Below are 26,008 nucleotides of genomic sequence, written 5' to 3' on the forward strand. Positions count from 1 at the left end.
CTTTCAGTGTCATTGATGGAAAGGGGAAATAAAGATTTATTAGGCTATTCAAGTAATCCAAAAAATCCTGCTAATTTTAAGAATCAAAAAATTATTATTTAATATTAATTTTTAATAGCTAAAATACTAATATGCATATTTATAATAAAGCTATTTTAAAATTAATATGCTTATGTATACATTTTATAAAGTCTTGGAATCTCACTGTTAGACTTTCAACTGTTGTTCAGGACAAGAAACTTGACCACCACAACAATGGCAAGTCACACAGTTTTGTTGGAACATCTTCAATGCCAGGGACTAAGCTTGACTTACCATATGCCAGGCACCGTGGCAAGCACTTTATGTGCACTTTCATTTACTCTCCACAATAACCTAAGTACCCTTATTTTTACAGATTATAATACTGAATCTTAAGAGGTTAAGTAGCTTGCCCAAGAAGCCAAGTAAGTGGAGTAGCTGAGAGGAATACCCGGGTCTGATTTCAAAGCCCACAATCTTATATATACTGCACAGTGCAGGCAGGACACTGGTACTCTCACACACTCAATATGGCAGAGGTGAGTACACTGAAACTCTTTCAAAAAGAGCCTGATTTTAACATTTGAAATGAGTAGAGAGGTGTATAATCCTTTGCAAGAATGACAAACCCCAGTTAAAACACTGTCTAAATGAGACACAAGAACCACTTAATGAAGTCTGCTTTACAACACAGTTTCTAAGAATAATACCATGTCTGAACATTGACTCCAAACTGTTAATTCTAACATCCATCTACCACTCAGCTTAGGCCTTCATATTTAAAACTGCTTGGCTAGAACAGGGCATGTAAATTTCCACTTCCCTGGTTTATGTGGCATACAGTAATGCCTGATTTTCTACACAATGAACCATCTAACACCCAAGTCTAATTTAAACACTTAGTGCAGGCAAATGACTATCTCCAACATTACTAAACATTAAGAATAGTATTTTAGAAGACAGTATTACCTGTGATGAAAATTTAATTTAAAGGAACATTCTTGGCATAACCCTAAAAAAAAAAAAAAAAAAGACACCACTGAACTGCTGAATTTGATTAACTGTACTGTTAATATCATAAATGCTCATTTTCTTTACATTCCTCTACTGTAAGAGGGGAAACAAATAACTTGAAGAAAATAATCTGACCCTCCCCCCTTCAAAAAATGCACATACATACAGTCATGCACCACATAATGACATTTCGGTCAATGATGAACCGCATATATGATGGTGTCCCATAAGATTATAATAGAGCAGAAAAATTCCTAACACCTAGTGACATCCTCACAACAACATAGCACAGCGCATTACTCACATAGGATCAATAGGCTATATGATATAGCCTAGGTGTGGAGTAGGTAATACCATCTAGGTTTGTGTAAGTACACTCTATGAGGTTTACATAATGATGAAATGGCCTAACAATGCATTTCTCAAAACATATCTCTGTTAAGCGACACATGACTGTGTGTATGTATGTATATATATACACACACACACATACTTAAAATGATGTTAGAATGCTTAAGAAATTTAAAATATTCTAACATTACTTTAGAAAAATGTGTTGTCAATTTATTCTAAAAATAAATTGTGTTCCATAGATAGGCAGCATTAACTGTGTCTCACATCAAAGATATCTAAAAATAACAATGTGGGTGTAGTCATTTCCTCTAAAGTGCTCTAAGAACTTTCAAGTGGAAAAAAGCTTTTCAAATAGTTCCATAGTTGTGCGTTCTTCTTAATCTCAGTCCACACTGGCTGACTTTTCCTCATGAGCACTTCCAAGAGGAACTCAGAAACCAGTCTGTATTGATTATGCATAAGTGGCATGTGGGGAAATCCTTGTCTTCTATCAGGAGTGGGCAGAAAACTCTGAAGGTCCATTTACTTAGAACCCAGAGAAGGCTGACAGCCATTATCTGATGAGAGAGAGGAGCAGCTGACACATGAAGACTAGCTTTAAAAAAAAAATAAAAGAACGACAGATTCTAAAACATGCATATTAAGGTAAACTGCTGTATTCTGAAGTACATCCCTAAGCTTTTAAGATTGATTATCAAGAACAATTATTATCCATACTATAACAATATAGCTAAATAATCAGCTAATGTGAGATTTTACACTGCCTTTTCTGAAACTTTGCCTTTTAGCCATGTAACTTGGTAACATTCTCAAGTCAATGAGAAGGAATCTTCACTCAACAAATCACCAGTTTACATTTGACATTAGAACTGTTTAATCAAAATGTCACTGTAATGCTAAGAATATAAAAATTTTAGGCTAAAAAATTCTTTGAGACCTTGGGAAACTGAGAAAAGAGTACTTCCAGGAAGGTATGCTAAAATTTTTAATTGAATTTTAAATAGTCCATGTATTTTTAATTCTAAATTAAAGATAAACTTGGAAGAAATCAATCACTCCCCCCCTAAAGTCAACTTACTTAACTTAACAAGGGCATTTCTCTTTTCACCATGCTCAATATAACCAAAATTAACTTCCCAACTCTTTAAGCCTTCTTTTTCATCACAACATTTATTTCCACAGAAAAATTGACCTGCGAAAAGGAAAGAAATATTAGCTATGGTGGCTGGTGACAATATTTAACTACACGATCAAATAGTATTTCTAAAATATACTTTTAAAATATGTGAATTCTTAGGTATAAAAAGTCAGCATTAAAAAATAACTGACAACAGTAATTAGAGTATGCCCATGAAACATGTACACAAGATCTTAAATCACAGAGCTGAACTGTTACCAAAAAATCAGTCACAGAATTCTTACTTGATAGATTGACTGTTTATATTTAGATACAGAGTTTCAGTGACTCCCTGTTAGGGAATCTTCCACTTGGGAAAGTGAGAGTTTTAAAGAGTGTACTCACTAATACCCCAAAAGAATAAAAGCATTTTCCAAAGTATATACACTTATACCTGGGTGAATCCTTTCAATATTTAATAGTAATATTAAAATTAATATTTTTAAGTATGAACATAATGGCATTTATTTTTAGTACCAGCACAAATGGACATTGAAAACACACTTTAAAATTCTAGCATTTTGAGTGAAGTGCATTTTGTTTTTAGAGTAAACTGACAACATATTTTTCTAAAGTAATGTTAGAATATTTTAATTACTCAAACCCGATACTCTAAATTTTAGAATCACTTGACACTAATATTAATACCACATTACCATGTCCACTATATATTAAAACCTCCCCCCCAAAATATTAACACTACTCCTGATGACCCAAGAGAAAAAAAAAAAAGTAGAAACTACTCAACAATTATTTACCTTAGCAGGAAAAGACAAGATCACACTTTAATTTGTAGAAACAAAAAAATAATTTATATCACAATAGTTTGCACCAACAGGAGCAAACCTGAAACCAGCAAATCCTTTTCATAAATATGTAAGAAATTATCAAAATGATTTTAGAAAATTATTATCCAAAAGGCTGATTTCTAAAGCAGCCATTTATATTCATTCCAAATGAATACCTTACTACATCTATACATGTTTAGTAATGAATCTGTTGTTAAAACAGCAACAAAATTATAACTTATAAAAGAAATCATAGCAGTAGCTTTCTCTCCCCTTCCCAACTAGTCCTTTATTCAATTACATGAATTTAGAGAACGTCTATCCATTTTTTTAAAAGGTAGCATTATAAACGCGCTTGAAAATCCCATTCAACCAAAGTACAAAATTTTTAAATTGCGATAGACTTTTCTAGATTTCTCATTATTTTAGGTTAAAACAGAAACTAAAACGCAACTCTAAGAAAAGTTAAAAATAGCTTTAAATTTATTCTTTTTCCTTCTGTAAAGTGACTTCAGGGCTGATCCTTTACTATTATTTATAGAAAAAAATTCCTACCATTTAGTTTAATTTGTTTTATTGCATATCCAATTTCTCACCTGACATAAAACATATTCGATTTATGGAAGATGTGTATGAACCACACTAATAGCATAAATGTTTAATCATTTAAAAATGTAAGCTTTGGGGCCGGCCTGTGGCTCACTAGGGAGAGTGCAGTGCTGATAACACCAAGGCCACGGGTTCGGATCCCATATACGGATGGCCGGTTTGCTCACTGGCTGAGCGTGGTGCTGACAACACCAAGTCAAGGGTTAAGATCCCCTTACTGGTCATCTTTTTAAAAAAAATAAAAAATAAAAATAAAAAATAAAAATGTAAGCTTTATTTTCAGTTTAAAAGATTTTTAAAGTTTAAAATTATTTCCTAAATGCTACTGGTTTTCAGAAATATTAACTTCAAATGCAGTTATTCAATAAAGAGCTAATTTCATAGCACAAGACAGTCTACGCAGTTTTCAAACAAATTTAATGAACAGATTACAATACTCAGAAAAAGCATTTACTGATTGCCTACCAAATGTTTCATCTTTTGCTATTAGAGTAAATATTTGGGCTCAATCTCAGGGACTCCCCCAAACAAGAACTAGCCTGTCTAAACATTCTTTTGGGTTTAAAGTAATATTTAATCTCTACTTTCGAAATATGGATTTGGCTAGAATACAGTAATACCAACTCATTATTCCAAAAATTGGTAAGGAAAGGGAAAGAATCAAGCATTCATTTATTGAAAGTTTTCTTGCTATTACATCTTTCACTCTTTAAACATTTTCTACATATCCTCAATTGAATGTTCTAAGGCAAAATTCTAAAGGTAAAAATAATTAAAGCATTATAATCTGACTTTTGGTAATAACGTGTCATGAATATACATTCTCTAATTTTACTTTTATAAATAATGTATTGTATATGTTAGGAATAATCTTACCCAATGACTTCAATACAATAACATAACAAAATAAACTGTATCCTATTAAAAAGTAAAATTTAAAAACAGAATTACCTTTTCCTGAAATTACTTCTTTTTCTACTCGCCACCTAAATCCAAACTAATAAGAAAAAATATTATATTTATACCAAAGTAAATTTAAACATTAAATTTAAATTATGTAGAAATCTAAATATGGAGCCAACAATAATGACATCTACCAACCTAAAAAATAAACCTAATTCCCATCATGATAGCTTTTTCTCTTCTTATAGGATTCCAAGTACTTGAAAATATATTTGAACAATTTAACAACTTATTTGTTAAGAAACAACCTTTTTTACTTTTAAAATATTTTAAAAGTTACAGGTGCCAGGCTGCAAGATACCTAAGTTAATAAATAATATAGCCTGTTCTATGACACTGACAAAAAGAGGTTATAGTATGGTAAAGAGGCAGTATATCATAGTGCCAAAAAATACAGCCTTGGAGTAAGATTATTTACATCTACATTTTAGCTCCCCCACTTAATAGCTGTATAGTTCTGGCAAATTATTTAATCTCTTTTTGCCTCAATTTCCTCATACGTAGAGATATGAGTACCTACTTCTTTGGGGGTAGAGGTTTAAATGAGATAACACATATATAGCACTTAGAATAATAACTAGTATATAGTAGACCAAGGGTTAGCAAACTATGGCACACAGGCCTGCTGCCTATTTTTATAAAGTTTTATTGGAACACAACCACATCCATTCATTTAGGTATGTCTACATAAAAAGTAGACATTTTACTCTACAACAGTAGGGTTCAATAGCTGTGACAGACAATATAGCCAGCAAAGCTAAAAACAGTTACTATCAGGTCTTTTGTAAAAAAAAGTTTGCCAGTCCCTTTAGTAAATGCTCAGTAAGTTTCACTCATTAGTTATTATTACTATAATCCCCTCTGGCTCACCAAAGAATATAATCAGCTATTTCCCATATGCAATGAGAAATCACAGGGTTCAGTAGTTAAAAAAAAACCACGCCTCTGATATCATCAACCTAATCTGAGAATTCTCTCACTGACGTAAAATCAAACATCATTCAGGCTTCTGTCACTGGCAAAGTTTAGCCCAGAGACAGAACAGGAAAGAGCAGTGGGACCAGTTTTTATCCCCCCAAGGCAAAAAATTTTTAGGACTTCCATCCACTCCTAAACGTAACCGGTTTTTAGCTAAAAATGATTTGTCTCTGCTGCCTTAAGATCTTTCACATTCATATGCTAATTTACCATAGATTCAGTAAATGGTTTAGTTCTCTAATCTGTTTAAAATAATGGTTAAAAGCTCAGCTCTCCAGCAATCATGCTTCTTGGTATTTACCCAAAAGAATTGAAAACTTATATGTACACAAAAACATGAATATGGATGTTCACAGCAACTTTATTCATAATTGCCAAAACTTGAAAGCAACCAAGATATTCTTCAGTAGTTAAATGCATAAATAAACCGTGGTACATTCAGATAATGGAGTATTATTCAGTTTTAAAAGGAAATGAGATATCAAGCCATGAAAAGACTCGGAGGAACCTTACATGCATATTTCTAAGTGAAAGAAGCCAATCTGAAAAGGATACATACTATATGATTCCAACTACATATCCTGGAAAAGGCAAAACTATGGAGACAGTAAAAAGATAAGTGATTGCAAGGGGTTAGGGAGAAGTGAGGGATGTACAGGCAGAACACAAGGGATTCTTAGAATGGTCAGTGAAACTATTCTGTAAGATACGCTAGTGGTGGATACATATCAGTATATGTTTATCAAAACCAGTAGAATGTACAATACCAAGAGTGAACCCTAATGTAAATTATGGACTTCTGAGTGATGATGATGTCACAGTGTAGGTCCATCGGTTGTAACAGACCTACCACTCCTGTGGAGGATGGTGATAGTAGAGGAGGCTGTGAGGGGGTCGGTACAAGGCTGGGGGTATAGGGGAACTCTGTACTTTCTGCTCAATTTTGATGGAAACCTAAAAATGCTCTAAAAAATAAAGTCTATTTAAAAAACAAAAAAATACTCAGCTCTAGAATTATGCAAACATGTACTCAACTCAAGAAGATCTACCATTCACTAACTGGCTCTGTAACCTTGTGAAAGTTACTTCTCTAAGTCCATTTCCTCTTAATATATAAAAATAGGGACGGTAACAACCTTAACCTCACAGGATTATTGTATTAAGAGAGAGAAATCAGATAAAGTGTTCAATGCCTGGTTAACTTATTGTTTTTTTATCAGCTATTACTTGAATTTGGCAATTTTGTATTTTAAATGCAATAAACGTTCAAAATATTTCAAAGTATTCTGATTAAAACCCAATGAAAATAAAATCCTCCAAGTCTAGGGAAAAAAAGAAATAAAAAATTCAAAATAACTGTTTAATTCTACTTTTAAGCCATATTCATATATGTGTGTGGAGATTGCTTGCCATCCTACATATGTTGAGATGTCCACTGAAGCAAGGCCAAATATGTAACAGCAATAGTTTCCAAACTTTTTCTTTCATTCATTAATCTATTCAACAAATACTTATTAAGTAACTACTTATTGGGCTTGGCATTCCACAGGGAAAAAATAAAAAAAGGATTATTAAAATAGTGCCTGTCACCAAGAAGGTTATAATCTTACGGTGGGGATGAGAAACGTAATGAAACAACCACACTATATCCTGCTAAAGATTGTATGTTCTTATATTCTTTCCTGACATGAATTTCCTGCTAATAGGTTAGATTAAAGCTGGAATTATTAAGGGTTTGGTGCTGAGTCTCCATCTCTTCTCACCCTGCCCTCTATCACAAAGAGATCACACATGCAAGCAATAAGACTGATCCTGACTTTCTGACAACACCAAATTCTATGACTATCTACTTGGACTATTGTGTAAAAGAAAAACAAACTTGTAGCTCATTTAAACCAGTGTTGTTTGGGAGTGCTCTCTGTTCCTTGCGCTGAAATCTAATCCTAACTGATATAATGATCCAACTAAATTCCCAATGATGGAAGTGAAAAAGCAACAAAGGAATGAATGAGAGAATGGGGCAAAGACAGAAATTCACTGAAAATGCCCTAAATATCTACTATTATATATTAGGCATTGAGCTAGGAGCTGGTGAATTAAAAGTGAACAAAACACTGTCTTTGTGTAAATAAAACAGAGAACATGCATCCTAGCAAGGGAACCAAAGGCATTACCCCAACACCTCAAAGGCGGTGTGCCAAAAAAGTTATTATCTTTTCCCTTCAAAAAATATCTCCCTCTAAATTCCCTACTTCTCTCGGTATCTACACTCAAACCTGTGAGTCACACCTGATATTTTACTTGCACTTACCCTCATATCCAATCATTCTTCTAGCTCTAATAGGAAAATATAACTTTTTTCACATTTATTCTCTTTAAACTATGACTTCCAGTAATATGCTTTTGTTAATGAAGAATTCAGATATTCAATTTTTACTTGCGTATATGTTCTCCCCTCAGCTAGACTAGCTTTTTCTGAAGGGCAGTCACTATGTGTTAATCCTTAGTACCCAGTCTAGTTTCAATAAATAGTAAAGAACATCCACAAATGCGCCAGGGTTGAAAAATCTGCTTTGTTACATGCTCCTAGAAAAACTCAGTACTTCACACCTCATTTGCAATGTAGTAACTTCAAGTAACACCAACTGCTGTGGTGCTTTTTGGATTAGATGTGGTAATTAGCTAGTACAGGTATCAGAGCTGTGAACTAGAGTCCGTAGTTAGTTCAAAAGAAACAGAAACTTTTGGAATAAACTAATTGTATGGGTTTGTAAACAGGGTTATACAAAATGAACATGACTACTGTATTGTCTTTAAGAAATTGTGAAGCAACACACACATTAAAGACACTTCTGAAAAAATTATTGAACCAATCCTGGTTCTAATGAGATCAAATCATTTAAACAAAAAAGAAATGTTTATGATATATAAATTTAAGGTAGCTTTTTAAATAGGTCGTCTTTTTAATATAATTCAAATATACACAATCCTAACATACATATGTGTGCAATATTCCCTCCTCTGACATTTCCAACTGAGATCATCTGTTCCTGGGTTACCTTCTCCAGCTACAAATTTGAAGTTTGAGCTAGGAATAAAAATAACTTTAATATTAACTAAAGAAAGATGTAAAGTGGGAAAGGAAATCTTCCATTACTAATTAGCACTGATTGAAAAGTTAATTTTACTAGAATAGACATAATTATGTAACAAGAGATGTGCATCTGCATCTCTATAAATGGTAATCAATTCTTTTAAGAGCTGTCAATTTGAAACATCATCTGTGAAACAAGACATGATTCTGCAGTGTTAGATCATTCATTATAATCACGAGAGGTTCTAGACTAGTCAGGATGAAACAGGATCCAGTAGCCACTTGTGTTTAATTTTAGACTTTTCATGCCTTAGCTCACAAAGAAAAAGAAGCACGCTTGTCCTTTATAAATTTTATAGGCCTTCTGAAAATCCCATAGCTGCAGAGGTTAAATGGTCCAAATGACAATTCATGAGTGCAGCACAACTTAGACTATAATTAGCATCTTTAAAAAATAATGGGGGGCATGATAATATAATAAAAATTAATATTACACTTGAATAAGAAACTCCTATAAATATTTGGAAAGCATACCTTGTTTTCTTTGTATCTACTAAGATCTGCTATGCAGTATTCCTTGAATAATTTATCATAGTATTTCTTTGCAAGTCTCTTCTCCCTAGTTTCATAAAAATATATAAATATTACACATTTAGAAATCCAACCACAGTTTGCTACTTGGGAGTGATGTCAAATAAATAATGCATACGATATAAATATTAATGTTTTAAAAGAGGCCTATTATTTACATGTGCATAGAATATCTGTATATGAACTATTAATAGTGGTTCTCTCAGGGAGGAAAACTATAGGACTAACAGTCAGAAGTGAGACGGGAAATTACTATTCATTTTTTATTCTTTGTGATGTTTGGATTTTTTAAACCATTTTTAGATATTACTTTTTCCCAAAATATTTCAAAAATTTAAAAGGAAGCATATAATAACATATTACAAGATAACACACAATACTGTAAAAAATGTTATTTTTAAAAGACCAAGTCAAGCAATGAGAAGTCAGTTAAAACTGCCAAAAACTACCAAAAGAGCCAAACCAGATTCAACAATCCTAGGCATGGTTTTGCGTCTTTGATTCTGAACTGTTCTATGAAAGAGCTAAATGCCTGGGATAAGTGACAAAACACTCAGAGAATGGGAGGGACAGGATTAACGCATTTGATGCACTACACCTCTAATGCCTAAAATTACCAAGTCATGTCCATTTCATCCTCCTCATTCCACAGAAATCTGTGATTTTCTCGAATAACATCGAAGTCTGTTTTGTCATTTTCCCTAGAAAATAAAACTATTTCAATTTAATATAAAAACAAAATTAGTCAAATTTAAAAGGTTAAACAGTTTTGTGAGATTTTTGAAAACCTGAATAAAAATTTAATACTTGAAGATAAAGACACTTTTATGTGTGATATGTACATACATACATATACACATATATGTACACATATTTATAAAAACTATTTCAGTTTTTCCAAAAGCCACTTATAGGGCTGGCCGGTTAGCTCAGTTGGTTAGAGTGTGGTGTTGAGAAGACCAAGGTCAAGGGTTTGGATCCCTGAACCGGCCAACCACCAGAAAAACACTAAAACAAAACAAAAGGCACTTATGAAGAGTGCTGCTATAGAAGCAAGTTAAATGGATAAGAAATCTATCAGTTTCTAGCACTGGTTTCAATTATACAAATGGTACAAAGTTACCAAAGCTAGGATGAGAAACCTGAATAAACACTAAATGGATAAACAAAAGTGAATGAAAATGAGTTTACCAATCTAACCGAAAGTCAGAAACACCACTCTATTGAGATTTAATTTTAATAAATATGAAAAGTTTTCCATACCTCATTTTACTTCAGTTTCCTAGGAAGACTGAGTAAGGGAGGAAGAGAGTTGAAGGGCGTGATCTTTCAAGTTAAAATGCTAACAGTTTGGGAGTAGAATAAATGACTGTTGGGGATATAAGCTAAATTGACAGGTGAGATAAATTTGGGGTAGATGAGATGGTACTAAAATTTTTAGGGCCCTACCAACTCAGAAAATTATTAAGTTGGGGAAAAAAAAAACCCATACAAAACCAAGAGGTTCAAACATATATAAGAAGGACTTTCATGTGTGTGAAATACTAGAATGAGGTTTCTTGTTTGCCCTACCTTTTAAAAGCCATCCCAAACATTAAGGTCTAAAAATTCCATTATTTCAAAGATCCTTGCCAATAAGACACGAGTATTCCTCATATTTCCTGTTATTGCCAGGGTCATACATGGCTCAGCAGGTGAAGAGGCCACCTGAGACCGGTTGCCAAAGAAATGGGATTCATGAAGAGCTACTTAGCTAGAAGCTGTGGATGGCCTCTCCAACCTTATGATATAACATGGAAATGGGAAAAGATAGTAGAAGAGTGACAGAATCAGAAGACACAGTAGCTGTGGATATTAAAGTCAACCATGCCCACCTTCCCATTCTATGTAAACCTCATGTTTCTTACCCCAAACGTCTGAAGTCTTCTTTTTTGCCACCATAATATAAAATATAATCATTTACAAACTTTGTATGCCTTTGGTACTGAAATGCAAAAAATTAAGGATATTATTCACTTAGAAGTGGTTCTGTGTCATAATATAGTACTGAGGGTGGGGGAAAAAAGCACATTATGAATCTATTTACCTTTTTTTAATATGGAAATATGTACTACCCATGCTTATACATTCAAAAAAATTTAGGGTATATATTAAACTGTTAAGAGTGAAAACTGCAAGGTAGAAGGGCTTTCACTTTCTATCGAATATTGTTTATAATGTTTTGAATATTTTTCAAGCATGTATTACTTTTATAAAATATATCTTCATCTGGGGAGAAAGATAGCTTCCTATTCTATTGCTGGACTGCATACAGTCTCACACCACCACTCATTTTAATAACTGCAATATGAAAAAATAAAAATTATGGTTTCTAAAATTAAAGGTAAGAAGTAGAATCTATCTTTCACTATTATAAAATATAATTTAGCTATTTCAGTAATGATAAAGCCTCTAATTAAAAAAATGCAACTTTTATAATACGAAATCCTAATAGGTTTTCAAAAAAGCAAATATAATCAGATTTTTATACTTTCTCTTAACATTCAAAGAATCCACACCACATTTATTTTTGATGCAGTATAACAAGATATATGAGCATTTTACTTTTTGTTTTCAAAAAGCTTAATGGCACTCTCTAGAGCTGAACATGTACATAACAGAGCTGACCTCACCTTCTATAATACTGTCTGTGACTACACTCTAATGTATTAAAGACAAATAGTAATTTAATTGATCACAATGTGTTCTAATAAAATATTTAATCAGAATATGATACTTCTAAAACTCGCAACAAAGCAGTTAATATTTCAGAAAGGGGGGAGAGAGAGAGAGAAGCCAGATATCCAGAGATCAAGGTTCTAGCTCTTGATCTACCACTAACTGGTCAATGACCATGGCAAGTCTCTTAACCTATTAGAGCTGGAGTCAACAACCTTTTTTCTGTAAAGGGCCAAATGGTAAATATTCCAGGCTTTTCAGGCCATACAGCCTCTGCTGCAACTGTTCAGCTTTGTCATTTTGGCATGAAAGCAGCCATAGATGACATATAAACAAATAAGCATGGCTGTGTTCCAATATAATTTTATGTTATAAAAAAAGCAGGTGGTGGGTGGGACTTTTACTTTCCAACAAGATGGAGTAAACAAAGATATACTTTTCCCTATTCCTAACACTAGCAACAACTAAAAACCTTGGACATTACACATAAAACAATCATAAGAAGACTCTGAAAGGTGGAGAGAAGAAAGCACACTACGTAGGAACATCAGGACCTGTGGTATCACATGGTGATGAGTTCCCCAGGTTTTCTTTCTGTCTCATATATCCCAGATAAGAAGGTAAAGAAGCTGGCAACCTGGAAATGCCAATAGCCACAGACTAAAAAAGCCTCAACAAAAGACTATTCCAAGAGTCAGCCTACCAAGACTAATAACTTTTAGACAATAACTACTCCAGCCAAACACCCCAGAAAAGGAATGCCTAGGCTTTCACGTTCACCAGGCTGTAACTAAGTGCCACAACACCTCCAATGGAGTGGTGTCAGAGAAGGTAGAGCAGATGTTCAAATGCTAAAGAAACAAGTGGCAGGTGAGATCCATGGGAAAGCTACACTACTGGGTTAGAAGATAAGAGGAATAAATAAATTAGCAACACAATGCTACTTCTGTAACTTAAAGAAAAGGATTAGAATGATAACAAAGTGAAACAGGTGACTAGAGGAAGGGGGTATATCAAATTGACATTGTCTCCTTCTCCCAGTGCTCACCATAGCAATAAAAACCCAGAAATGCTTCAAGTCTTGCTTGGCCTATCTTTCGTTCTCCAATATTCTCAACAGTAATATGGATGACCAGTGTAGCAGCTAGTGTCATCAACTCCTGTCTTATTAAAAAGTTGAGCTGAGATATGGCTACAACAAGGAAGCAAGAAGAGCTTAAAGACAGCCTCAAGTCACACCTGAAAATGAAAGCCACAGCAGGCCTGGGGACAGTCCACAGACCTAATTTTATACATAAGTTTCACAGAAACCTTAAATAGCCAGGAACCAGGTAGGAAGAGAATAAATTAAATGAGATTAAAGATAAGTGTAGAAAAGAGAAATGTTGAAAGCTTGACAAAAACAAGTTGGAAAAAATATTTGCAGGTTCACAGACTTTGTAAACCTATTTATAGAATACTAGTAATATGTTTCATTATTTTTGTCTCTAAATCTTTTCTATATATTAGTAAAAGAGAATCATACCCAGAAAGAATAAATGGCAAAATTCTACATACCTTTAAAAATATAAAAGGCCTATTTGACTTCGCAAGATTTTATGAAATAAAAAGGCAGATTTTGAAACATTCTACTAGTGATAAAAATCTAGAAATATAAAAAGGATACAGCATCCATAGCTATGAGATGAAACCTTCTATTTCTTGCTTCTTCCCTGTTAAAACAAATTTCATTTTAAGCAAATTAAAATGTCTATATTCTAAATAATATAATCAAATCCCCTAGTCCCTTATTTATAAAACATCTTAAACCAAAGAACATAATTTACATTGAAATACAATACCTATCCAGCAATTCTGCTGCAACTTGTTTATGGGCCACCTTTCCATGTTTTTCTTTCTGAAATGGCTTTTTGAGCAGTAAATCATCTTCAACTGTCCTGGTGTATTAAGAAAAAAAATTATTAAAAGTTACTTTTTCTCCAAGGTTGTTTCCTAATTCCTTATATTTTCATAATTGCAACATGTTTTAAAGAATTCAAGTCTTAACTCAAAAAAGAGTCACTGATCTTAAGTGAGGCATTTTACATCTCCTTAGATAGCTTAATTAACAACTTTATTTAATACCTATAAAATGGAGAAGATGAAACTAATAATAGCATGAGTTCTACTGTCAGACTATCTAGGTTCTTGGTTCAAATCCTGACTCTGCCAATTACTACCTTAATCTTAATAAGATTAAGTTACTTAATCTCTCCATGTCTTGATTTCCCTGTTTATAGAATGTGGATAAGAAAGCTTTTGCTAATTAATAATATGGAAAAAGAAAGGCAGATAATAGAGGATACAGACTTTAGATGATCAGCCCTAGTTATGTAGATGAATATAATCCTAGAGCAGAATATCCAACTAGATCTGCTCAAATTCTATTCTCACAAAGTAATATTTTTGATTGAAAAATCTAGAAAATGTAAAGTACCATAAAAAGTAACGTGTTATAATTATTACTATTCTTTTGGTTATCGGTGAAGACTAAGTATCTTGTAAGTGTTCAATCCCAGTTAGTATGCCTATGTATGCTGTCAATGTAAAATAATAAACCAATTTCTGTAAGTTTGGTTAGTATGAATCAGTCAATCACTCCTCAGTTAATGGATAAAACTGAGTATCTAAGCACAGAAAGCTGAGAATAAACACAGTAATTCTGTCAAAATGTAGCCTCTTTATAATACTCGGGTTTTATGTACTGACAGTTCTTGTGTCCCTTCCAATTCAGTAAAACTTACTGTGAGCTTCTTCCTTTGACCACTTAATCTGCTCATTCATAAGAACTGCGATGCATTACAATTTCATCCCCCACATTTATCTTACTCTGAAGGCCAGTACTAGAAAGAGACTACAAACCAGGTCCCTTCCGAGCTATAACATTCGCAAGTAAACAGCCCTTGATATTTGAATGAAAAACACATGCAAAAGAGAAATATGAAACCTTCAGAATCTTTCTTTTTCTCCTTCCCTTTCAATAAACCTTTCCACAGCATAAATATTCTTATTTTTCCCACAATTGTTCTCCAATTTTGAATCAATTTATTTCAGTTTAATGAACAAAAATTCATCCACTAGAGAGCAGTTGTCTTCACATGCAAACACAGCCCCCAAACTTTCAATATTATTTATTTCTACCTCTTATCATTCTAGAAAGGATGTGAAACATAGATTAATTAAAAATTACTTACCTTTTTTTCCTTTTGCTAGATTCTCCACAGTGTTCATCATCACTAAAATCAGAGTCATAGCCCCCATGACCATGCATCTGTAAAGGAGTATGAAGCCAGCCATTTAGAACCTAGTTGCCAATTATTCAGGAAACAGTACAGTTTAATAAGTTATCTTAAACAGCCACAATAGTTTTAAAGGGCCAAGGTGGGCAGATCACCATTCATGGGATATCCAGCCATCTAAAACTTGCACTCACTTTGAAATAATAGACTTACTCTTCAGAAAATGCATCAACACTTTTCACCTATAATTATCATTAGGTGAACAAGGGAGGCTACTCTTTCACCTTTTCATTGAAAACCAGGCCTAGAAGCTGCAAAGTAATTGCATACAAAGTTCAGCAATGCTTCACTTTTACTTGACTCAGAATAGTCACAGTTACTGTGTATTTATCACCAGCTTTGTTCCAGACATGCCAAGTACTTTACAAACAAAGCTTCTAATACTGCAAGTCAGGAACTGTTATCTCCATTTCAGGAATGAAAAAAAAGGACAAATTAATATCAATTTCACAAAGCAAATAAGTAGCTAAACTGATCTACTTGATTCTTAAGCCCAATTTCAACTACTCCATATTGCCTCTCCGGAATATGATTAACTATATTCCATCAGAATAACAGTATTTGTAAACAGTACTATATCAATCGATGAAAATTTTCCTATTACCTTTTCAACATATGTAGACTTCCATTTTGGGTTTCTTCAAGGTAAACTACCTTGTCCTTTGGCTTAGTCAGCTTTATCTTGTTTCAATTCATTTTTGAATTGAAATTCTTAAAAACACTAGAAGACTTCAATTGTCATTCACTTGTGTTAGAAGCTTCTGGTTCCAGCATTACATTAAATTTGGGACACACATTAATGGTAGATGGATGGCTTACAGTCATGAGCCACATGTTTCAGTCAATGTTGGACCACATATACAACAGTGGTTCCATAATACTATAATGAAGTTCAAAAATTCCCATGCCCTAGCGATGTTGTAGCAATCTTAATGTCATAGTGCCACGCATTACTCTTGTAGGAACAATAGGTTACATCACCTAGATCTGGGTAAGTAAAGTGCACCCTACAATGTTCACAAGAATGAAACTGCCTAACAACTCATTTCTCTGAGGGTATCCCTGTTGGTTTTTTTGTTTTGTTTTTGGCAGACGGATGGTACAGGGATCCAACCCTGGACCTTGGTGTCATCAGCACCACACCCTAACCAACTGGGCCAACTGGCCAGCCCTGTCCTTGTTGTTAAGCAATACATGACTGTATTTGACTATTTGATGTCATAAATACCCAATTCGCATGGCTGGAAGGAGCCAGCCCAGGTCAAATGATGTATCAAATTCTTTAAACTTTAATATTCACTACAGCAAGTACAGCGAGAAAAAGAGGAAAGAAAGCTTTAAATTTTATTGCATTAGACTTCATACAGAAAACATGTTTCTAGTCCTGACCACCTTGAATAAGTCACTTCTTGGGCTTCATCTGTTAAATAAGGTGGTTACACAAAATAAGCTTTAAATTCTGAATCTGTGATCTTTCTATAATTTCATTTTCAAACTTGGGTGTGTGGGTGTATGCCTCTCTTCTCTGCCACACCAATTCTATAGACAGGAAGACCCCAGCCAAGGTTAGATATGAAGATTAGAAGACGACGGTTCCAAACTTCCCCTTGCTTACATTTGTCCCTGCCTTACACACTTGGATTTCACATCCTTTATCAGGTCAATTCCTTGCTCCAGCTGTTTTATCACATTTGCTCAAGTCATACCAGCCTCTCACTCATTGTCCTATGTCCTCACTTTCTTCACATCTTTTTTGGGGGGTGCGGCGGAGGCCTGGCCTGTACAAGTACACGAACCCTTGACCTCAGAGTTACCAGCACCAGGCTCTCCCAAGTGAGCTAACCGGCCAGCCCCGCCCCGCGTTTTCACCTCTTGATGGGAGACAACCACAGTGTGTAGCTTAGAGACCAGCCTACGAGAATTCAAAGCCAGGCTCTGCACTTTACATTTCTCTTTCTTGGGGCATGTTCCTTAACCTCTCTGAGCCTGCTTCCCCATTTATAAAATGAGACTAATAAGAGTACCGATCTCATAGGGCTAGAGATAAAATGAGTTATCACATCTAACGGATTTTAGTACAGTAAAACCGTGTAAATGTTAACTGACATCATCATCGCCTTTTTCCCTCACCCCGGGATACCACTTGCTCCCACTCTCCCATTTCTTCCTTCTCTGGCGGCTTCATCCATCCCATACCCATCCTAACTCCGTGGTTGCATTAAATAGCTCTCACTCACTTCAGACTACGAATCAACCGGCAAGGGCCGAAAGAAATCGAGAACGGAGATGCCAGCTGTCTCCAGAGTCTGTCGTCCAAAAAAACAAAACAAAAAAATTATAATCAGCTAGTAGTATATGCGGAACAAGTTTCAGGGTCCTTCTCCCCGACGTATACCCACAGCCCTTCTCATACACCCGTTCCCTTCCTGCTCTGCCAAGTTCGTCTCGAGTCCTTTTCCAGCACAGCCTGCGCGAGCCGCTGCAGGGCCGACACCGTCTGCCCAGGCCGCTCGGCACCGCCACAGCAGCCACAAGGACCCCCGCTCCACGCCTCTCCCTACGGGTCCCGACTAGGTGCCGCTTCCGGTCAGGTTGGACCGCGTGTCACACCTAAATGGCACCGTCCTCGGGCGCGCCGACCTTGTGCTACAGCCAAAACAGCTCCGGGAAACAAGGGCGGCGGGAGAAAAGGCCCGGAAGGGGAGGCAGAAGCTTCCTACTTTCGCGAAGTCGCGTCCCCCAGATTTTTCCTGGGCCTCCTTCCTTTTCCCTCTAGGGAATCCAGCATCTAATACCGTGTGGCACTGCCCGCAGCTCAGCCCACGTCCCTCATTTGAAAATATATTTTGTTTCAGAGGAAGCCCTGCCTGCCCATCGCCCGCCGTCCTCTCTCTAGTAACCTTAGTAACGCCGCTCAGAGCATCCTCGCCGCCGAGCTTCAGATCAGCCTGTCCTCCCCCAGCCCCCTCCTCTCCCTGTAAAACAGTTCTCATAATTAGAACAAAAATAATTTTCCATCGTTTCACCACCCACACAATAGATACCGTTCCAAATGCAGTGCTGGCGGCACAGAAGATCATCTAATTTGTGAGGAAAGAAAGAATAGGGAGTAGGAGACATCTCACGGGGTCATGGATTCTCTGCCTACGAGCAACCAGGCACGTGTGAAAAGAGATCCAAAATAGAATCGGGGGAAAAAAAAAAAAGAGGCTGGAAAAGTTAAATTATTTTAAGCTCCACCAGGTTCTCCCTGTATTTTTCCTTTTCTACATTGTGACGCCCCAGTCTACTTCCAGTCTAGTTACTGGGTTCATGTCTCGTCTCCCTTTGGCATTTCTGCGTCCTCCTAGTACCCAACAGAGCACCCTGGAAATCACAAGTGCTAATTAAATATTTGTCGAATTGAACTGGCACGTCTCTGGCTTTTACAGCGGACACTTTTTAGAGAAAACTTGGGCACTTAATGCTCATTCGTTTTACATATTTTGCCCTAAACAGATAAATCAATATCCTTATCCGTTCAAGGTCCCTTCTATCCTGGACAGTAAATTATAAATACATCCTGCTTTACCCAATGCAGTGAATGTGATCTTGGAAAGCTGTAAGTTAAATGATTGCAAATGCAATTATTTCAAAATGCAATCGGTCTACACTTCAATAAAAAACGTTTACTCAAAAAATTTAAAGCAGTAGAATTATTTTGTCAAGCAGTTCCTTTCTTGGTAAATATCTTTAAAAATATTGTTTTATTTATTATTAATAAAAACCAAACACACCTATATCTTGTATTTAATTTCCTTTCTACCAATATTTGACATTTCTTAGCGTTTTTCTGCCATTCCTAGTATCTTCTTGTCTAGTGCTTCATTTCACTCTTCCAACCACGCTGTGCTGCTCTGTTATTAGCCCCCATTTACACAGGAGAGAGAGGCATGGAACCTAAAGCCACAAACCTGCTGAGGCTCTAGAATTGGGCCTGTCAGGTCGCCGAGGAAGGACACGCTAGCCACGTAAAGGAAGAAGAGTTTATTAGCAAGCAGCAAGCGGACCTGCCGGGCTGAGCCGAAAAATGGCGTCAGCGCCCAGAGGCAGTTGGGGGTCTTCTTCATAGGGTTAAGATTGGCATCTGGCCTAGCCTAGGAAGATGGTCACAGTGTTCCGTTTCAGGTACAGTTTGCTCATGGGAACAGAGACTTGGGGAGACAGAAACCTTGGGCTAGCTGGGGGAGCAGTTCCAATGTTACACTCTGGGTAGAGCCTGCCCAGCCTGCTCCTGGGTGCAGAGACTTAGGGAAGCAGAGACCTTGAAGAACGAAACTTGGAGAAACAAAACGAAGGGTGGGGGCTTTCTAAAAGTCAGTTCTCAGTTCTCAGTTCCAGGGACCTAACAGAGCAGTACTTGTCTCTCTACAAGACCCAGTTTCTCAATCTCTCTCTCCCTCCTCCCGCCTACCCATGGATTGTGTGGGAAGAGTAGCTTCTAGTTCCAGCATTTCTAAGAATTTTAGATTTGTTGCTGCCAGTTCATTCAGGCAAAGATTTCCATTTTTCACTTTGAGGCAGCAGTTTTTGAAAGGGGGTAAATAGAAAATATATGTTAAGGATAGATCACGTGATCTAATCTAAAAATAATACAGGATAGAAAACCTACCTGATCAGGAAATTTCAAGTTAGCGAGTATAACTCAACAACAATAAAAAAACCCACATATTTATTAAGTGCCTGCTCTGGGCAGGGCACAGTCCTAGTCTTCAGAGTTACAGGTACTTCAAAAAGCTTGTGGGAAAATGGAATTAAAAGATAGTACAGATATTTCCATGAACTTTTTGAAGACCCCCTCATAAAAGCCACTTACTCATTACTCCTGAAGGTTGACTACTAAGGAAGACGGAATATATAGAATAACAACAATATATTCTGTCATATACCAAGTGCCTAGTAAATGGCATGAACCTGTGGTTCCCAATCTGTGAAATGTGTTATTTCAATAAATATGAAAACGTAAATGTGTACAAATGCTATGTAACTCAAATAAAGCAACAAAATACCATGGCAGGTATGCAGTGGAGATGAGGGAAGTTGGGTGATGGTGGTGGTGATAATATCAAGTAATATTTCTAATACAAACTACAAATGTGTATTCTGCTAATACTTCACATCTTCAAGCAGATTTTATTTTCTAAAATGGCCACACCAATATATCCCATTTAACATGCTCTTCTAATGATATGACACTGACACTCATCCATGGTAAACTGATACCTGTGATCCTAGCCTTAAATCTGGGCATGTCAGTGACTATAGTGGAAGTAATGCTAAAGCCTTCTGAGACTAAGTTGAAAAAGGTGATAGATCTTTTGCCTGGCTCTCTCCTTCCCCAGTTGACATGGTGTACAGCAGAGATGAGCTGTCTCTACTGAGCCCCACCCAGATTGCAGATTCGTGAGCCAAATACATGTTGTTTTCTCAAGCCACTAAGTTTAGGGGTGGATTATTATATACCGATAGATAACCAGAACTGTCTGCTAGCTCACTTAACCCCCCAAACATCTGATGAGACCTCAACCATGCTTGGCTTTTTTTGTTTCCTCGACATGCATGCCTCTTCAGATTTACCATTCCCTCCACCTGGAATAATATTCCCTTCCTCTGCCTGCCTAACCCCTCTTTATCCTTCAAACCTCAGCTTAGGTGAAGGAAAAGCCTTTCAAGACAATCTCTCCCACAGACTAGGTCGGATTACCTATAATATGCACAAATTACTTTCTGTAGCACTTGGCTACATACTTACATAATAATAACCTAGTCCATGTCTTTCTCCCTCACTGAGATGTAAGCTCCACAAGGGCAGGGACCACGCCTCTCTTTTTCAGTGCGGAATAACCAGTGCTCAGCACAGTGCCGGGCACACAACAATTGCTCAAAATATTTATTAAACAAATGAAATAGATAAAATCCCCATTTTATAGATAAGAAAACAGATTTAAAGAAGTTAAATAACTCTCCCAGAATCAGGAGCAAGCAAATGGGGGCACAAATATAACTGACTCCAGTGCTCATGCTATTGCCTTTTGATAAGGCCCATGGCAGTTTTTGATACTTAAAAAGATTAGGAACTATTCTTATAGAGAAAAGATACTAGGTAAGTGAAACAGAGGGATTAGTAAAAGGTGGGAAAGGCTTTGTAGAAGAAGGGGGTCTTAAGCTGTGGTGTAAATGTAGATCTTAAATAAGAGGAGAGGAGATAGGAGGAGGGGCAGTCAAGGCAGTGGCGTCTCCATTAAAGATTAGAGGTCAAAATATCCATGAGTTGAGGGAGGAAAAGGAGGAGTTGGTAAACAGACACGAAAATCAACTATATTGTATATTGATAAATTAAAATAATAAGAAAAGAAAAAAAAGAAATATCCATGAGTTGGTTATGTAAATATGAGTGAATTACTTTGGCTGGAACTGAATTTTTGAGTAGGTGAAAGACAAGGACAGAGCCAGATTTGGGGCATTCTTGAATGCTAGCCTGTAGAGCTTGGTCTAGAGCTAGTGAAGTGTTATAAAGAATAGGGTCTTGATTTGGATGGTAGAAATCTGGAATCAAATAAATGTATATTTGAATCCTGGTTCTATTATTTACTGTCTATGCAAACGAGCATCACTTAATTTTCTTCGAGTATTAGTCTTCTTCTGTAAAATGGAAATAATAGCAGTAACTACTTCACAGTACTATTGTGAGAATCAATTAAATGTTGCATTTAAAGTGTTTAGGCTAGTGCCTGGAACATAGAAGGCTTAATAAATGTTCACTATTGTTTCAAAGAGGAGGCAATAAATGTAGTGTTTTAATAATGTATTATTCTATTAATGAAATGCAGAGAGACAGGAATGGCTGGAGGCAGGAAGGGTGGGGGGGAGGTGGGCATTTATTAGAGCACAGATGGCAGGAAGTTCTGGGAATGAAAATGAAGAATTTAATTCAAAAGTGAGTTGAAGAAATAAATGGTAGAAGATGTGATTCACTGGGTCTAGGGGATGAAGGATATAGGAGTGAAAGATGCCTCCAAAGCTGAAGAAACTGAAAAAACATTAAGTATCCCTGATGACAATGGAGGAGGTCACTAAAAAATGACATTGTCGGGCCGGCCCGTGGCTCGCTCGGGAGAGTGTGGTGCTGATAACACCAAGGCCCCAGGTTCGGATCCTATATAGGGACAGCCGGTTGGCTCACTGGCTGAGCGTGGTGCTGACAACACCAAGCCAAGGGTTGAGATCCCCTTACCGGTTATCTTAAAAAAAAAAAAAAAATGACATCATCTTCGGAGGATGATAAATTGGCTTTGGATGACAATTTGAAACTATAGCAATACATACAAAAGATTAAAATACCTCTTCCATGCAAAATTGTGATTTTTGCAAGCTTTGCTTTAGGAGTCCTCCGTGTCTTCATTCTTCACCTGTTCATCTTTTCATGGGTACCCACTTCTTTCCATCACTCTTCCCCCCCACACCCAAAGTTATTGCTTCCCTCCCCCTCAAAAGTGGCCCTGGAAAAGAGAATGACAAAGGCCTGTTCTTCAAAGTCAATCAAATCTGCAGTTGAGTCAGTTTTCTGCCACTACTTACTAGCTAGGAGATCTTGGGCAAGTTGTTTAATTCTCTGAGACTTAATTTACTCATCTATAAAATGGGGCTAATAACAGTACCTATATCACAGGGGGTGATAAAGTTTTAAATGAAATGATGCAGGTAAAATGATGCCCAGTTCATAGTAAGGATGTAATAAATGCTACTTGAGGAAAGAATCAGATTACAGGCATTCTTTCATGAGACTAAGTTTAACAATTAACTGCTTTTTGAATACAATCCAGAAACAGAGCCACACATATATAGTCCCATGATTAGTGGTATAGGGTTAAGTATGGTCTTTTCAATAAATAGTTCTGGGTCAACTAAATAGCATAGTACAAAAAAATAATAATCTTGACTTCTACCTCATGTAATACACCAAAGTCAATTTCAAAGAAAACATAGGAGAATATCTTTATGGTATTTCATGATATCTTCTTTAGGACAGGAAAAAGTTTGAAAATAGGACACACAAGGAATTAACCATAAAGCAAAAAATAAAAAAAAGAAGAACCTCTGTTCATCTAAAAGACTGTATTAAGTAAATGAAAAGTCACAGAGTGGGGGAAAATATTTGGAATATGTATATCCAAAATATTATCAGAATATGCAAAGAACTTTGAAAATCATTATGTAAAAGGCAGAAACTCAAAAGAAAAATTGGCAAAAGACTTGAGCAGACAATTCACACACAAAAAGATATTGCTATGAAGCAAATGTATCCCCCAAAGTTTTATGTATTGGAAATTTAATATCTGTTGTACAGTGTTAAGAGGGTGAGAAATCCAATTATGGTATCTGAAAGGTGGGGTCTTTAAGAGGTGATTAGATTGGGAGAACCATGCCCTAGTGAATAGATTCATGGAGTAATGGGTTGATGGTTTACTGGGTGGTCATGGGCATGGGTCTGATGTCTTATAACGAGAGGAAGTGAGCGGGTTAGCTCTTTTGTGAGCGGGTTAGCTCTCTTGTTCAGTTCATTCCCACTGTGTGATACCCTGCATTGCTGTGGAGACTCACCACCAAAAAGAAGGGCTCAGCAGATATTTTCCCTGGGCTTTGAGCTTCCCAGCATCTGAAACTGTAAGGAATAAATTTCATTTCCCTAGAAATAACCCAGTGTCAGGTATTCTATTATAAGCAACAGAAACAGATATATGAATGGTCAATGCACATAAAACAAAGTGGTTATCTTTACTAGTTACCAGAGAAATGCAAATTAAGAACACAATGCACACCACTACACACCCACCAGAATGGCTAAATGCAAGAGACAGATCCTAGTGTTGGTGAAGATGTAGCATGACTTTTATATGCGGATGGTAGAAATGTAAATTGATACAACCACCTTGGAAAAGGTGTTCAATAGTACCTACTAATGCTGAACATACATACCCTATGTCTCATATATTCCACTCCTCAGTGTATTTTCAATATAGAAGTGTGCATATGTTCACTGAAAGACCTGAACTAGAATATTCATAAGTCAAAAACTGGAGGCAACCCAAATGTCTGCCCATCAGCATTAGAATAGTTAAATTGTAAATTGCAATTTGTGGTTTATTTGCACAATGGAATACTATATAGCAATGAAAATGAGCAAACTACAACTGTGCAACAGCATGTATGAATCTCACATATAATGCCAAGCAAAAGAAGCATTGCATACACAAAAGAATACATGTGACACAATCTCATTTATAAGAAGAACAAAAACAAATAAAATTAATCTATCTTGTTCCAAGCCAGGATAATGGTTTCTCTGGTGGGGGGTAGTGGAAGTGACTAGAAAGAGGCACAAGACGGAGGGCAGGGGGGTCCTGGGGAAATAGCAATGTTATTTAATATTTCTGACCCTTGTGCTCATTACATAAGTGGTTCATTTACACCTATGCTTTGTATACTTTCATGTAGGTATATTATATTCAATAAAAAGTTTACATTAAAAAAATTTAACTGCTCCTAGAGATTTTAAAACTTTGACTCTAATTGGTAAATGGAAGTTGTGGTGATGAAAGCAAGTTAAGGCATGAAATAATAGACTGGGGAGTGCATATGATAGTGGACGGCTTAACCTAGGTCCTTGATCCAACCAAGTAACGAGAACCTTACTCGGGACCAATCAAAGTCTACAGTCCAGTGAACTCACTCAATGAGAAGAGAAGGAAAGAAATAGACAGACAAACGTAAAATGATAGGACTTTATGGTACAGAGAGAATATGTGCCAACATGCGAGCATAGGCCTGAGAAAGAGAAATGAGAACCGAGAACGGCCCCATGTGTGCTCAAGGAGAGGGTTTATATATTGTCCTGGGACGGGGGTATTTCTCTGTCCTAACTAAGGGGAGGAAAATTCCTCTGTGAAGGAGGAGCTAAGGTAATTAAGGCCTAGTGAGATAACATTAGTTTCTGGTCATGCGCAGAAGTTACTTCCCTTAACCCTGTCCTTGTTCATTACAGGTGAAAGGTCATAATGGTGGTCATTCTGGAATTTACAGTCATATGCAGGAGTTATTTCCCTTACCCTTGTCCTGTCCATTATAGGAGAAAGGTCATAATGGTGGTCATCTGCACCTTTGCTGCTCCTTGTGCGGAGGTGCAACAGTGTAGCATGCTGGTTGGTTGTGTGTTCCAGCTGCTGCCAGTGCATTATGAGTCCATTAACTGCCAGGCAAAGAGGTGTTAGTGCTGATCCAGCCTGAATATTTATAAGTAGCTTCCCTGGGGCATGTCCCTATGCTC

At 36.3% G+C, this 26,008-nt stretch overlaps 1 protein-coding gene across 5 annotated transcripts in view; it reads right to left on the reverse strand.

Moving 5' to 3' along the window:
• Positions 1-18,196, reverse strand: part of LOC134382076 (protein FRA10AC1) — a 34,606-nt gene extending 16,410 nt beyond the window's left edge. For 2 of the 5 annotated variants that reach the window (XM_063102232.1, XM_063102230.1), the window contains exons 1-10: positions 17,883-18,196; positions 15,541-15,617; positions 14,149-14,244; positions 13,974-14,019; positions 11,497-11,573; positions 10,207-10,290; positions 9,533-9,617; positions 4,915-4,960; positions 2,468-2,581; positions 991-1,033 (exon numbers count right to left, since the gene is read on the reverse strand). In XM_063102232.1, coding sequence (XP_062958302.1) covers positions 991-1,033; positions 2,468-2,581; positions 4,915-4,960; positions 9,533-9,617; positions 10,207-10,290; positions 11,497-11,573; positions 13,974-14,019; positions 14,149-14,244; positions 15,541-15,617 — 668 coding nt within the window. In that variant the 5' untranslated portion in view covers positions 17,883-18,196. The other 3 variants (XM_063102231.1, XM_063102234.1, XM_063102235.1) reach the window with 3 other exon arrangements.
• Positions 18,197-26,008: the final 7,812 nt, after the last annotated feature.

The sequence above is a fragment of the Cynocephalus volans genome, chromosome 7, assembly GCF_027409185.1.
Source record: "Cynocephalus volans isolate mCynVol1 chromosome 7, mCynVol1.pri, whole genome shotgun sequence".
Classification (NCBI taxonomy): Eukaryota; Metazoa; Chordata; class Mammalia; order Dermoptera; family Cynocephalidae; genus Cynocephalus; species Cynocephalus volans.